At 47.3% G+C, this 16,771-nt stretch overlaps 1 protein-coding gene across 3 annotated transcripts in view; it reads right to left on the reverse strand.

Moving 5' to 3' along the window:
• Positions 1 to 15,312: 15,312 nt before the first annotated feature.
• The window catches only part of SMOX (spermine oxidase), a 61,702-nt gene continuing 60,243 nt past the window's right edge, over positions 15,313 to 16,771 (reverse strand). For all 3 annotated transcript variants that reach the window (XM_068189061.1, XM_068189059.1, XM_068189060.1), the window contains exon 7: positions 15,313 to 15,784. In XM_068189061.1, the coding sequence (XP_068045162.1) occupies positions 15,647 to 15,784 (138 nt within the window). In that variant the 3' untranslated portion in view covers positions 15,313 to 15,646. The remainder of the gene's footprint in view (positions 15,785 to 16,771) is intronic.

The following is a 16,771-nucleotide window of genomic DNA, read 5'->3' on the forward strand; positions in this document are numbered from 1 at the left end:
AAGTGACCTGGACAAGGGAGACCAGAGGCCACAGTAATGGTCAGGAGTTTGGAGGTTGCACTCCAGGAGATGCTGAGGGAGCTGGGTTCATCCACTCCACAGAAAAGAAGGTTTTAGGTGGATATCTGCTGCACTGCTACAGTGGGGGTGCAGAGAAGACAGAGCCTGAGACACTCAGAGGTGATGGGATCAACATCCAACAAGGGGAATTCCAAATAAACAAATAAAAAGTATTTCTTCTGAGTCCAGTGCAGCCCTGGGCCATGGATTCAGAAGGGCTGTGCAGCTACACCTTAGAGATGCCTGAAACTACCCAGAACAAGACCCTGGGCAACTTGATATTGGCCCAGTGTTGAGCAAAGGACTGAATTAGACACCTCCAACATCATTAATTCCTCAGGGCTACGATCCTTTGGAAAACAGATCCCATCTGTGTGAGGCCTCCAGCTTCAGGAGATGGGTCTTTCTGTAGGCCACCATTTGTCTTGGGTGAAATTCCTCTGAGGCTACGGTGTGAAATGCCATTCCTTCTTCCATGAGGTGCAGAGGGCAGAGCTTTACATTTTCTCCTGGAGAGAAACAACCAGATTAGAGGCTCTGAAGAGCCTCGGAAGCAGCAGCTCTTATCAGGCCTCAGAGCAGCTGTTCATACACTCCTCAAACAGCCAGACTTGGCTGGGCACAGTTTTAAAGACACTTCATTGAGAAACACTGGCTGCCATCCAGGATATTAAAAAGATAATAAATAAAAGAAGTAAAAGTGCTCTTCTCCCCTGCTGGTTTCGATTTGTTTACAATCAGGGAGAGAATGCAGTCCCTGTTGTTTCATTTCAGATGTGCTCTGGAGATCGGCACACCCTGCGCCCCGGCAGTGCTCATAAATCAGGGGTGACCTAAGTTTTCATCACCCAGATTTGCTCTGGCTGGTCAGAGCTTTTTGTTACATCTTTCCCATCATCAAAGGGGTCAGAAGCTGAAAGGGCACCGAGGTCAAGTGATGTGTTTCCAAGGGAAAGACCCTCCCACCCTGATATCCCAGTATTTATGTTTGAGTCTCACCAAGGTGGGTGCCAGGAGAGAGGAGAGGAGTCCATGGAGCACAGCAGGAGCTGGTTGTGACTCCCCTCTCCAGGACACCCCACGTGGGTGACATCAAGCTCACATTTCCAGCCACAGCAAGGTCTGGGTGCCATCTGAGGGCACAAAGAGCATTTACCCAGGAAATGGAGAAAGTTAACCAAAAATGCCCCCCTCGGCTGGATTTTTCTCACTCTCTCTAGAAAAACAACCAAAAAAAAGTGTGTAAATATCACCAGATAGAAAAAAATGCTGATGGCTGGAAGTGAAATTTGCCATTGAAAGTGGAAAATAAATGTGGTGCTCTCAGAAGCATCTAGACTTAGAGACTGAGTCACTTTTATGCTAATACATCCTCGCCGCCTCCTCAGTGGATGTGAAAAATGGTCTTATTTCTTGTAATTGATGTTTATGATAAAAGCACTTCCATATCCTCTATGTACATACACAGTTACTCAGTAAGAAAATTTATTTTTTCTCTCCTTTTTTTGTTTTCTATAAATTCTTCCTTGTTTTCTCTTTGGAAAGTGTGGTTTTCATGCAAAGCAAGCAGCAATATGTGCTCAGGTGTGTAAAGACAGAGGCTGGCTCACACAGGGACCACGCTTCCATCACCCTTGTCCCCGGTCACCTGTGGCTGGTGATGTGGCACCAATTGACTCTCACTGATGAGGTGAACAATTTCATTTTTCATATCCTTCTCCTCCTCTTTATCCTCCTCCTTAATGACTCTGAGCTGAGAAGAAAGTGGTTCCAATTTCTGGAGGGCTCTGATCTAAGAGAGTTGCAGCTCAAGAGAGGCCCAAAATGCAGCACTCACCTGCAGAAAAATCAGCTCCAAAGGAAATAAATAAAAATCTGACAGTTGTTCTGAGCTCTGGGAGGGCTGGCTGTGAGCATTCCCACATCAGAGCTCACTGATCCTGATCTCTCCCGATGTTTTGTGTCTCTCAGCTGTGGCTGGCTCAGATCTCTCTCTAATTAGGAGTTTTGAGCCACACCAGCACCTTTCCTTCTCTCTCTACCTCCTTCCAAAACCTTGGTGGTGCTCAGAATACTCTCCATTCATGCAGGGATTGGGAAAATCTCCCACTCCCAAATTTCTTCCCCAGAATCCAATTTATCTCTCATCTCCACAATAGCAAGATCTTATCCAGGCCACCATCCCTCCTCCACTCCTACACTAGCAACCTGGAAATCATTAAAATTTGCATGATTTGTGGTCTCCTTGCATCCAGAGCTCCACGAGCACCTTGGCTCTTGCCCTGGCACTGAGGTGGAATGAGGCCAGAGGATAAAGCAGAGCCAAGGATTGTAAAGAGATCTTGTGTTTCATGGCACTGAAGGACCTGCTGGAGAGCTCATGTGGCATGGACATCACAAAATCCCACCAGATTAAACCAGAGACACCCCAGAAGGGCCAGTTCCCTGCCAGGTACATGAGAGGGAATTCAACATTTTGATTGCATCCCACACAGAATCAGGGAATATCTCCATTTGGAAGGGATCCAGAAGGATCCTCGAGTCCAGCTCCCTGCCCAAACCCATCCATGAAGAAAGCTGAATAATCACATGTGAAGGGACAAAATTGAGAGCAGATTCACCAGAAACTGCCTATGTCAGGAAAAAAAAAAAAAAAAAGAGGAAAAAAATCCAGCAAGTATCTTTGCCCTTCCATGAACGATTCAAACTATGCAGAGAAGCTGCCAAATGTTTCATATGGCTGATGCTACCAGGGGTTTTGACTGCCTGGAAAAGGGCCAGTGCTGTGATCAAGCATCTAAAGCTTGTGTTTGGTCAGAGCAGCAGCACTTGTGGCTCTCAAAACAAAACAGCCTCTCCCAGGCAGGCACGGGGCTCCTGGGGGCTGCCACCACCCATGTGCCCCTGGCATTTTGAGATGACAGCCACTGGCAGGAAGGGATGTGAAATTAGAAAAAGAAAACCAATCTTTTTTGACAATGGGAGCAAGGACTGTCATTCTATGGACCAGGAGGTGGTGCATTACTGGAAGTAGTTAAAGGGAGCTTGTGAAAAAAGAGGAGCTTTTTAAACAGTCAGATAGTGGTAGGACAACAGGGATGGTTTAAAACTAAAAGAGGAGAGAATTAAATTAGATATTAAGAAGAAATTCTTCCCTGTGAGGATGGTGAGGCTCTGGCACAGGGTGCTCAGAGAAGTTGTGGCTGCCCCTGGATGCCTGGAAATACCCAAGGCCAGGTTGGACAGGGCTTGGAGCAATATGGGCTAGTGGAAGATGTTCCTGCCCAAGGCAGGGAGTGGAATGAGATGAGCTTTAAGGTCTCTTCCAACCCAAACATTCCATGATTACTGAATTCTGTGGGTCACTGGTGGCCTCGGCAATGCTGGGTTGGTGGTTGGGCTGATGATCTGAGAGGTCTTTTCCAAGCTGAATGAGTCTCCCTTGGTGGTGCTGCAGGAAGACAGCTCAGGCTCTCTGCCGTGCTTGCTGGCCTCCTCTGGAAGGAAAGCTGGCCAGGTAACCTAACCCCAAGCGCTGTTTTCCTTTTGAATCTTCAGGAAAACAAGTCCCAGCACTCCTGTGATCTGCTCCATCCCAGGACATCCATCAGCCTGAATTACTCCATGTGCTTTTGCAAATTAACCCCTTACTCATGTTGCAGGCAGTGCAAGAGTTTTTCAGTCTCTCCCCATGGCTCAGTTGTCTCAAGGCCCTGGATCCCAGTTGACAAAAGCTGAGTGACCCTGATGTCACTTTTTTGAGGACAACACACTGATTGTTATGAGAGGGTGCCATCAGTATTAGGCAGCATTCAGTATTCATAAGCTGCTCTGATTTTTTTTTTGTTTTTTTTTTTGTTTTTTTTGTTTTTTGTTTTTTTTTCTTTCATGACTGCAGCTACAGAGGGAAAAGAGGCTTGTGTTGAGCTGTGTCCTGATGCAGAGCTGCCACTCTCCACAGGCACGGGTCAGATGTGAACTCTGGCCAGCTCAGGATTTGCTTGGTTTCTCCTCCGTGTTAGTCTGCATTTTATCAGTCCCTGATTCCCTCTGCTGTGGTGATGCTGATTCCCCAGGCTTGTTTAGGTGTCTCTGAGGTTCCTCCTTGCTTTTCTACCTAAATTAACTCTAGGTCATCAGGAGGCTCATTGGCCTCTATTTCCCAGCCATGGATCAGCCCATTAACCAGCACAGCACACCTGAGACTGATCCCTGAGCTGGGACCTTCTGCCACAAGTGACCATTTCATTCTCCATTTCCCTTCTCCCAGGACACCTTAGAGCCACCACAATAGTTTCCCACTCACCCTGTGGCCTTTTTTTTCTCCCCTGGGAGGCTCTTTAGACCTTCTTAAAGACCTCCTGGGCATTCAAAGGCACCACGTGCTCCAAGTCTCCCCCATCCACCCCTTTCCTGATGCAGTCCTCGAGTCCTAAATCCCTCTGTGAGACCTCTCTCCTCTGGTCTGTTGGGTCTGTGCTCTCCTGTTGTGAGATGTCTCCCTGAAACCTCCTTATCCTGGCTTTAAATACCATTGCAAACTAATTTCTCCAGAATATGTTTAAAGAGGGATGCCCTGTAATTCCCAATCTCATCTCGAGGCTTTTTGAATATAAATGCAGCATTCCTCATATTCCAGTCCTTCATTCCTTTCCTTAGTAAGCTGATCATGTCCTGCCAAAACAGCTTAAAAATCTGCTCAGGCAATTTGGACCCCGAGGAGAGAGGTGGGGCTTTTCATGCTGGAGAAGAGAAGGCTCCAGGGAGAATTCAGAGCCCCTTCCAGTGCCTGAGGGGCTCCAGGAGAGCTGGAGAGGGACTGGGGACAAGGCATGGAGGGACAGGACACAGGGAATGGCTCCCACTGGGAAAGGGGAGATTTGGGAAGGAATTTCTGGCTGGGAGGTTGGTGAGGCCCTGGCAGAGGGTGCCCAGAGAAGCTGTGGTTGCCCCTGGATCCCTGGAAGCATCCAAGGCCAGGCTGGATGGGGCTTGGAGCACCCTGGGCTGGTGGGAGGTGTCCCTGCCCATGGCAGGGGGTGGCACTGGATGGGCTTTAAGGTCCTTTCCAGCCCAAGCCCTTCTGTGATTCTGTGAAAATCTCTCACTGAAATGTGGAGCAAGAACACCTGCCCAGTGAAAAACTGCATTTCTTCCTGGTGGTATTTCCATCCAGCAGCTCATGTGCCTGCCATTGTCTGCAGAGCCCCTGCCTCTTGGAGATCTCTCTTCCAAAATCCGATCCAAATTTAGAGGGAAACCTCTAAATTACCTTGTCATTTGCTCTCCCTCCCTCCTTACCCACAGAGGAACTCCCACCTGTGTTCCCTGCGAGGACAGGGAGAGTGGATTGGCACATCCATGGTGACCCAAATCCTCCAGGAAAAGGAAACCTTTCCCAGCCCAGGCTGAGTTGAGGTGGGTCCCTTGAGTCGAGAAGAACGTGTAGAATGTCCCAGCTGTCCCCAGAGCTGGGGTGAGCAGTGCTAAGGCTCCTTCTCTCCCACTCCTGCATTTCCCAGTGGAAATATTTGTCCTGGAGCAGCAGGCGTGGCTGCAGTGACGTTACTGCATAGCAAGGACGTGACACCGAGCGGGCTGAGGGACAGGGAGGAGTGTGGGGGCTGCAGGGCTCGGGGAAGGGATCCTGCTGCAGAATGGGGGCAGAACGTGCCGGGAATTCAAGGTCATGTGGGCACTTGGCAAAGTCCACAGCAGGGGCAGAGGAAGAGAGCTCTGGGAGGGATATCTTTCTATTTTATCTATTTATCTATTCATCTATTGATATTTTGCATATACATATAAATATAATTTATACATATTTATATTTATATTTATATTTATATTTATAATTATATATAATATTTATAGTTTCTATTTTTACTTATAATGCACTTACATTTTCTATTTATTCTTTATATTTATATATTTATGTATTTTTATATTTTACATTTATATTGAAATGTTTAAGTATTTCAAGATTTATCTATAACGTAGTTATAAGTCTAATCTTTTTATATAAGAGATTATATAAAAATAATACAGTATATAATAGAATTCTATTATAGAATATAATAACATATATGTATTATATAATATATATAATATATTATATAGACTACATTTATATTATATATGTATATATAAGTATTATATGTAATATGTATAATATATATAATACAAATATAATATAAAATAATATAATATAATATAATATAATATAATATAATATAATATAATATAATTAATATATATTATATTATATTATATTATTATAATATTCTATTCTATAATATATATTAGAATTATAAGAGAATTCTATATAATATATAATTCTATATAAAAGAATATAATAAAAATATATTCTATTTATATTTTAGATGTGTATGTATAATAATCTTATATTAAAATTTTATGCTGTAGAAATTTTACATCGAATTCTACATATAAGTTTTAAAATATGTCCATATTTTAGATCAAAATATATTTATATATTAAAAATAGATAAAGAATATGAGTGTGTATATACATTAGGAGTGTATTTATATATGGTTATATATTTTTATATATTCTATAGAATTTTTACATCAAATTCTACATATAATACATATATGTATATATAAGTGTGTGTATATATAATAATCTTACATGAAATTTTATTCTTTAGAAATGTTACATCAAATTCTACATATAAGCCTTAAAATATGTCCATATTTTAGATCAAAATATATTTATATTTAAAAATGTGTAAAGAATGTGAGTGTATATATTCATTAGGAGTGTATCTATATATATGGTTATATATATTATTATATATTCTATAGAAATGTTACTTTAAATTCTACATATAATCCTTAAAATGTGTCTACATTTTAGATCAAAATATATTTATATATTTACAGATAAAAATATATAAAGAATATGAGTGTGTATATACATTAGTAGTGTATTTATATATTTTATATATATTTATATATATATATACATTTTTACCCAAGGATTTTCAGTTCAAGCAAACAAAACCAGTGAACAGAGAGCAAACCCAGATCAAATCCCCCCTTTTCCACCCCCCTCTGACTTATCACTGTCTACTCTCTGCCCAGCCTCAGTGCAGGTTACCTGAGAGAACAGGTTCTCTGGAAGGGGAATGCCTTAGTGCTTCTTTTTGTGAAGTGGGGTTTGGTGAAATACTCCAAAAAGGGCTTTTCCACCTAAAAACATGGTCCAAAGAGGTGCGGGACAGAAGTGGGTTTGACCAGAAGAGCCATCCCTTGCTAAGCCACACACAAAACACCCAACAGCATCATCTCCAGACAGGATCCAGGCAGCAGAGAAAGTTGGCCTAAAATTATTCCTCACCTGAAAAGGATTTAGGGGAAAAAGTTGTCATTGCTCTGCCCTGATTGTGCTGAAAGCGTGGCCCAGTTAAAGCCAATTGTGTCAGGAGGAAGCTTTGATGTTTCTGTTCTTCAGGGATGGGGGTGTTTTTTTGTTGTTTAAAAGTGGAGGGAGAAGGGTTTCGTTGGGCTCAGCATCGTGGAAGAGTTGTGGAGAATCTCCCTGCCTTTCCCAGCCATCCTGTCAGAACTTTGTGGGAATTAAATTGATGTTCTAATGCAGAGGGCAGCAGAAATTAAAGGATCAAAGCTCTCGGGATGTCCCTAAGCCTGGGCAGAGAAGGAAGGTGTCAGGGTGTGGCTGAGATGGAATGAGGTGGAGGAGCAGGATGGGTGCCACCAGCACAGGGACCAACAGGCAGGACATGGGGTGGTCACCTCAGACATCCTCAAAACAGGGGTCTGCATCTATCCTTGCCCTAAAATGTCCACTTCAGGCTCTGGCTCTGCTGGCAGAGAGATCCACGGGTCCATGGATCATCTCAGGAGAACATCAACAAATCCACTGCCAAGCCAAGGACCCTGCCCAGCCTGTGGTCCCTCAGCAGGACAACACTGAGAACAGAAATTCCAAGGTGAGATGGATTCTCCTGCTCACTGTACAAAGGGGTGCAAACTAATGATGAAGAAGGAGGACACCCCAAAACAAGGTCCTTGCTCAGGCACGTTTTTCTGACTGCAAATTGCACCGAGACCCAGTGCAGCCCCAGCTCTGCAGAGGCCAAAATACCCCTGTGCCACCCTGTGGGACAGCTGCAGAGGCCAACCACCACCTCCCCATGATCTCTGGGGTGTCAGGAACACCAACCACCACCTCCCCATGAGCTCTGGGGTGTCTGAAACACCAACCACCACCTCCCCATGATCTCTGGGGTGTCTGGAACATCAACCACCACCTCCCCATGATCTCTGGGGTGTCTGAAACACCAACCACCACCTCCCCATGAGCTGTGGGGTGTCTGAAACACCAACCACCACCTCCCCATGAGCTGTGGGGTGTCTGAAACACCAACCACCACCTCCTCATGAGCTGTGGGGTGTCTGAAACACCAACCACCACCTCCCCATGAGCTATGGGGTGTCTGAAACACCAACTACCACCTCCCCATGAGCTCTGGGGTGCCTGAAACACCAACCACCATCCTCCTCATGAGCTGTGGGGTGTCAGGAACACCAACCACCACCTCCCCATGAGCTGTGGGGTGTCTGAAACACCAACCACCACCTCCCCATGAGCTGTGGGGTGTCTGAAACACCAGCCACCACCTCCCCATGATCTCTGGGGTGTCTGAAACACCAACCACCACCTCCCCATGAGCTATGGGGTGTCTGAAACACCAACCACCACCTCCCCATGAGCTATGGGGTGTCTGAAACACCAACCACCACCTCCCCATGAGCTGTGGGGTGTCTGAAACACCAACCACCACCTCCCCATGAGCTATGGGGTGTCTGAAACACCAACCACCACCTCCCCATGAGCTATGGGGTGTCTGAAACACCAACCACCACCTCCCCATGAGCTGTGAGGTATCTGAAACACCAACCACCACCTCCCCATGATCTCTGGGGTGTCTGAAACACCAACCACCACCTCCCCATGATCTCTGGGGTGTCTGAAACACCAACTACCACCTCCCCATGAGCTCTGGGGTGTCTGAAACACCAACCACCACCTCCCCATGAGCTGTGGGGTGCCTGAAACACCAACCACCACCTCCTCATGAGCTCTGGGGTGTCTGAAACACCAACCACCACCTCCCCATGAGCTCTGGGGTGTCTGAAACACCAACCACCACCTCCCCATGAGCTCTGGGGTGTCTGAAACACCAACCACCACCTCCCCATGATCTCTGGGGTGTCTGGAACACCAACTACCACCTCCCCATGAGCTGTGGGGTGTCTGAAACACCAACCACCACCTCCCCATGAGCCTAGGGTCTCTGGAACACCAACCACCACCTCCCCATGAGCTGTGGGGTGTCTGAAACACCAACCACCACCTCCCCATGAGCTGTGGGGTGTCTGGACACACCAGCCCCAGCAAGGAAGTTCAAGGTGATGGACACGGCCAGCACACATCCCACCACGTGCGAGGGAGGTTCAGATATGCTCAGGTGAGCAAGGAAGGGGAAGCAATGGGCCAGATGAGAGAAGGTGGCAGGGAAGGGCTGGATGGAGTCTGGAGGACACTGAGGGGACACTCATTGGGGTCTGCAGCTACTTCTGAGGAACAGAGCAGGGACAGCTCTGATCTCTGCTCTCTGTGACAGGGACAGGATGCAAGGGAATGGCTGGAGCTGTCCCAGGGAAGGTTTAGATTGGATTTTAGGAAAAGGTTCTTCCCCGAGAGGGTGCTGGGCACTGCCCAGGGAATGGGCACAGCCCCAAATCTGCCAGAGCTCCCAGGACAGTCTGGACAATGCTCCCAGGGACAGGGTGGGATTGTTGGGGTGTCTGTGCAGGGACAGGAGTTGGACTGGATGATTCTTGTGTGTCTCAGCTCAGGATTTTCCACAATTCCTGGCTTTTGCAGGAATCTTTTGCTCCTACCACACAGGAGCACAATGGTTGTCATCACAAAAATTCAACCCAGTGGCCCAGGGAACAGGAATGGGACCAGGAGCAAGCAATGATTGCTGCCTGTATTTATGAGCACAAGCACATCCAGGTGTCACCAAGATGGTCTGAACATCCCCGGGTCAGGAAGGAAGCTTCCATTTGGATTTTTGAAGCAGGAAGGAAGCATCCATTGGGACTTTGAGGGGAGTTACCTGTGAGCAGGGACATTCAGGGTTGGCTGCTGCGCTGCAAATGAAGCGATGCAGGGCAGGGAAGGGAAGGTTTGCTTTACTGTCCCTGTGCCGGCGTTTCCTGGAGGTTTACAGCCCTCAGCTGGTGACTCAGAGCACAGCCCCGCTGTACATCCGTGTTCCCATCTCAGCATGGGTGAGTGCCCTCCCTCCTGGCTAAGCCAGCATCTGCACCCATCCACATCACCCACAACAGCCAAAAATCCTCCCCTGAGTATCTCAAATCCCCTCCCAGTTCCTGGCATCTACCAACTCAGCCCTCACCCCCTGCCCAGCCAAACACGACATATTTAGCGCCACTATTTTTATTTTTTTAATCTCTCTCCTTATAAATCAACTTTTTCAGCCCCTGCCTCTGCTGTTGTCTTTTCTCTTGGCAGTGCTTAGTTGCCAAATGCCTGACAAATGGCCCTCAGGCAGCCACCCTGACCAGGGCCATGCTGCCCATGAGAAAAGAGACACTGTTCCTCCTTCTCCAAGCATAATTCCCCCCCTCCGCTTTTTTTTTTTTTTTTTTTTTTCTTTTTTTCTGCTGTTCTCCCACTCATGTCACTCATCTTACAGGCACTTACAGCAAACCACCCACTGTGAACCCACCAGGAAAACTTGGGTTGGGAAATCTCTCCCTGTAGTTCACAAAAGGATTTTGGAGGGGGTTTTGCATTGGATCAGGTTGTAGCTGCTGTCAGAGTCCTTTGTTTGGAGAAGTTTCACACCAGTTTCTCGCCCCTTGTGGTCTGTCCAGTGGAAGGCTGTCAAGTCTTAACTTCTTTTAGTCAGAGTCAGGATTAAATGTGTGAGATGGTATTTCTTGTTCAGACTCAGATGTTTATTAGTTCTTATTTCTGTCACAGTCTCACAAACCCTGAGTTCTACAGCACTTCACTCTAACAAACTAAAAATGGAGCCCTGTCTCTCTCTCTACTCTGCTGTTTAAGGATAAACTGTCCAATTAAGAAATGACACCTAAATTATTTTTACTTTTAACCCAATAACCAACCACCCGTGGCTGCAATGTGGACTTTTTTATCCAATTACACAAAACCACCCACACCCATGGAGAAGAAGGTGAAGAAGAAGGGCCAGCCTCTGACCTAAAACCTCCATCTTGCTTTATATCTATTACTATATTCTAAAACCTTAAACTCTGAGTTTTCCACCCTGTGACATTACACACTTCTATCCAAACTCCACACCCACAATCCCAGTTCTGTCATTCCATTTTAGAAGCCTTCTCCACGGCCTCAGGTCAAATGCAGTGTTCTCCTGGGGGTCAGTGTCTGTCAGCACAGAAAGTCCGAAATTCTCAGTAACCAGGGTTCCAACAGAAGATGTCCCTGCCCATGGCAGGAGGTGGAACAAGATGAGCCTTAAGGTTCCTCCCAACCCAGAACATTCCATGACTCTACATCCCTGAAACTCAGAGAAATCCTCCATATCCACCACATCACAGCTGGATCCTCACACAGGACCTAATTTATCAGTTATTTCTCCAAAGGGACACCCGAATTCCCTGGGGGATGGGAGGCTCCTGAGCCAGCCACATTCCCAACACACCAAGCCCTGGGCACAGGGTGTCCCGGGGGGCTGCAGGGTGGCCAAAACCTCACACAGGTGGGCTCTGAGAGCTGGGAGATCATCCAGCTTCTTCCATCCACCTTCAACAGCTCCTGCCAACCCTCCAGGGATCTCTCAGGCACTCCAGGGCACTCCAGGAATGGAAACAGAACCCACTGATAAAGGACAATATCTGTGCTCACCCCTCGGGGCTCCCACTGCTCTTCCTTCACATCCTCGTGTGACAGTCAGTTCGCAGGAATTTCCTGGGAAGTGTCCCGTTCTTTCTACTTCTAGGGAATATTTTAGTGCCACGAGATGGCAGCACAAAATCACCTTTCCCGGGGTGTGCTCAGCTTGCAGAAGGTGCTCCGGACCCTGTGCCACGGAGAACTCGGTGGTCTCACCTCAGGGGCCACTCCAGGAGGAGAAAATATCCAACCCTTCCAAGTGCAGAGCCAGAACCCAGGTTTTCCATCCCTTTAACCACATGCAGTTCCAGCACCCACTCATTGCCAGCACTGCTGTTCCACTGAGTTTGTCTCAGAATCTCCCCATGGGTCCCAGTCTCCTTTTCTGCTCTGTGTTTGCAAATAAATCAGCACCAGGGGAATTCCCTGGGCGCTAAGCCACATCCTTTACTCTACTTTATGATCAGAATCCCCTGGAACAACCTGGCTGGTGCCCACTTGCAAAGTTCAGAGCCCAGTATGGGTCCTGGGGCACTCCTGTCAGGGGGAAAGGGCTAAACTCTACTAACATCCAGAGCCCTGTGCCAGAAAATCCTGCTGGAGGCCTTAAATGTGCTGCTGCACAGTCCGGATGGTCCCCTCAGTGCATGGACAACCACAGGTCACTTCATGCCACCAACCAGGCTGGATGAGAGCTTAGAGCTCTTTTCCAACCTTAATTCCGTCATTCTGGGATTGGCCGCACGGTGACACTAACGGGGGTCTCTGCTCACCACGGATTTGGGCAAGGAGGGGTGTGCAGGCAGAAGCCAGGACCTGCCCCGTAATTCCACCACTCTCCTGGTGCAACCGGGGCTCTGAGCATCCACTTCAGCTTCTGTAAGGAAAGCTCTTTTTTAAAGCATTTCTTGCTACCGAGTTCGAGGAGCAGAACTACAGACTTGTTTAGGTTGGGAAATTCTGAGACCATTGAGTTGAACCCTTCCTCCCACAGCTGGCACCATGTCCCCAAGTGCCACAGCCACATGGCTTTTAAGTCCCTAAAGGGACAGGGACACCACCACTTCCCAGGGCAGCTGTGCCAGGGCTGGGCAACCCTTTGCATGAAGAGATTTTTCCTAATAATTTTCTTAATGAAATTTTGTGGATGAATGTTCCTGGATCACCCAGGAAAGGGTGAAATTTTGTGGATGGTTTTTCCTGGATCACCCAGGAAAGGGGCAGCCAGGGACAGCCATGCCCATTCCTCCGTGGCACCATCACCCACGGGGGGTTTGGAGCCCCACCTCTGCCAGCACCTTGATGCCCTCCCCACACAGCCAGCCAGGAGGAGCAATCCCTAATTAATTCTGAGTAATTAGGTGCCTCTTACCTTCCCAGCCTTCCACCAACCTTCATCACTGAGCTCTTGGAATGAAGATGCCACAGGTCTTGAAGGGAGAGCAGCGTGGAGGGTCACAGAGCCCCATGGTGACACCACCTCTCCTTGTCACATGCTCAGGGTGGCCTTTGCTGCTAATTTTAAATACCTCTTAGCAAACAGCTGCTAAATTTAGTGTCTCTGGAACATGAGCATCACTTTAAAGGCTGGATTGCTGGTGAGTGATGGCAGCAGAGGAGTGAGGGGGATTGGCCTGACCCAGATCCCTGCTCAGCAAGGCCAGAAACCATCATCATTCTGTCTGCACAGAGCAGAAAAAGGAGCTCTGGAACTCTGACCACCAGCACAGCAGCTTTCTTCCCTTGCATGTCCCATGATAAAGAAGCCCCAGGAATCACAGAATCATTTAGGTTTGAAAAGACGTCCCAGGTCATCAAGTCCAGCCTTTGATCCCCACCTTGTCACCCAGACCAGGGCACTGAGTGTTCCTTGAACACCTCCAGGGATGGGGACACCACCACCTCCCTGGGCAGCCCCTTCCAGTGTCTGACCACCCTTTCACTGAGAATTTCTTCCTAAATTTCTTCACTGAAGAGAAAAAGCAACTCCTTGTTTTTTTTTCCTGTGTCATATGCCCAAAGGGTTTGGTTTTCTCCTCAGATTCCACTTTGCAACAGATCTGGCTGCTGGGAAATCAGCTCTGGCTCCTTGAGGCTGAGCTCTGAGTGACTGAAGCTGGACAGAGTTTTTATCTCTCTTCAATCAAGTGTGCTACACTCTCCCCCTGCAGCCCAGCTCCTTCTCTAACTCAGTAACAGCATGAAAAGAGATAAAATGGGAGAAAAACAGCAATAAATTCAACATACCATCATCCTTCCCAGCTCTCCAGCAGCCAGGAAGGCATCCCACCTCCACACTACAGCAGGGAATCAGCACAGCTCAGCTGAGCTTGGAGAGAACCAGAGAGAGCTAGTGCCTCCTCTGCAGGCATTTATCTTGGGACGCACTGACTCACCCTCTGGAGGGAGATTTTTCCCTCTCTCTGTCCCTTTTCCTCCCCTCTGTAACTCATTTATCACATCTCCCGCCCCACACAAACAGAGAGGGAAGGGAGGCTTCACATGGGGCAGCAGATGCCAGAGCAGACACATCCCTCACTCCTCACACGCAGCTCTGGCCAGCAGCCAGCCAGATGGAGAAATGGAATGCAGGGAGATAAGGCAGTGGCTAAACGCCCATGGTCTTTACCCTGAAAACTTTTATTTTTGGAAACTGTTTAGATATCTTTAAACTATGCTGATGGCTACATTGTGTTCACTTGACTTTAAAGAAGAACACGATTTATCTCTCTGAGGAAGTTAAAAGTCTTTTCTCATTCCTGAAAGCAATTTCCACATGATGCAGACAAACCCTTGGGAGTCACTAACATCTGGACTTAGTGACACACATCTGCACAGTCCAGGGGCTGCCTGGATGGGGGGAGTGCTCCTGTTACAATGGAGGACACAAAATTAAAGCATAAGGCAACAAAAGAATACCCTGAGCTGGGAGGGACCCACAAGAATCATCAAATCCTACTCCTGATCCTGCACAGGGCATGCCAAGAATCCCACCCTGTGCTGAGAGCATTGTCCAAACACTCCATGACCTCTGGCAGCCTTGGGGCAGTGACCACACTGACCACAGTGCTGTCAGCTCTGCCCTAACCAGACCCTTTTTGGTCAGGATTGGATTGCTGGCAGAGGAAATCTCCATACAAACACCATTTGTGTAATGTGTTTCTGACTTATTTTCAACCTGTTTTCCTCCTACTCCAAATTTTATAGGATGAGAAAAAATCCTATTTTTTTAATACTGAATAAAAGAGTCGGAAGTTACCAAGTGAAGTGTCCAGGAAGTACCACAGCACCCAGTCTTTTTATTACAACATTTATTTTAGTATAGAAGGCACTTACAATACAGAAAGAAAAAAGAAACAAAACGAACATGATAGGCACCAAAAGTGAAATTAGAATTAAAATGACAGAGAAACAGTTTACCAGACCAAAAGGAGCACCCTTCCCTGTTAACAATACAGCACGTGGAAATGAAGCTATTGATGACTAACATTTTTAACAATTAGGGCTTTTTATTTTTTTAATAGAAAAGATAAAAGGCTGTTCTACTGCAAACTGAAACAAAACAGAACCCCTCCACACACCTGCAGGAGGATTTGGGAGGTGGTGGTGGTGGCCAGGCAGGGCTCCCTCAGGTCGGGCACTGCAGCAGGTCCTGGTACATCTCGATGAGCCGAGCAGCCTCCCTCTGCCCCGAGAGCACAGCACCGTGGGTGGTGGAGTAATACTTCCTGTGAGTGGCCTCCCCCGAAAACATCACCTGCATGGGCTGCAGGGCACAGCACAAGGGGTACAGATCAGCACAGCTGACAGGGAGCAGGTGGGAGGCTAAAAGGAGACAAACTTTCTGTGCCCTCCCCCACAGGATGGTTTGGGTTGGAAGGGACCTGAAAGATCATCCAGTTCCACCCCCTGCCACAGGCAGGGACACTTCCTCTAGCCCAGTTTGCTCCAAACCTCTCCAACCTGGCCTGGGGCACTTCCAGGGATCCAGGGGTTTTCATCTGTTTTGGAGCGCTGGTTCTCAAAAGCCCCATGAGATGCAACACAAGATGCCAGTTCCAAAAACCTGAACAAATCTGCATCTCCTCCCTTTTCTCCCCTAAATTACACTTCAGCCTTTAGGCATTAAGGGAATTCTTCTTCTGGACAGCAACTTCAGAAGAGTAACAGCCATGTCTCAAAACCCAGAGGGTGAGACACAGCATTGTATCTCTTACACCAATAGTGAGGTGCTTGCTAGAACTGCAACTCAGAATTGAGGCAGGAATTTCTGGGAGAATTTCCCTGGGAACTACCCAGAGAGATTCCTAAAACTCCTACTACATTTTCTTAAGTAGATTTCTGCACTGAATAAAATTATTTCAGGACCAGGCTGTGGTGGAGGAAATGGACTGGGCAGCTGCTTGAAGGCTGCATTTTCATCAGCCTTTGGATTTGGACACATAACCCTGAATGATGGGGTGAGTTTGGCTTAATGTGTTCCTGAGCTTTGTAACCACCTCCATGTGTGCTCCAGCTTTCCTTGCTAAATTCAGAAATTCAGTGCCTAGGGATAAAATTCATCATCCCTTGCCAAGGACTGGGCCTCCCTCAGCATGCACTGCCAGCACAGAAAGATTTCCTAATATGCACCCCTGACACATTCAGACCTAGACATTAGCAGGGTCATAATAATAATAATAATCTTTAAAACAAATTAGCACGTGCTTTCCTGAAGGATTCTGAACTGGACAATGGGGCTGATGGTCATTAA

The sequence above is a fragment of the Anomalospiza imberbis genome, chromosome 4 (genome assembly GCF_031753505.1).
Source record: "Anomalospiza imberbis isolate Cuckoo-Finch-1a 21T00152 chromosome 4, ASM3175350v1, whole genome shotgun sequence".
Classification (NCBI taxonomy): Eukaryota; Metazoa; Chordata; class Aves; order Passeriformes; family Viduidae; genus Anomalospiza; species Anomalospiza imberbis.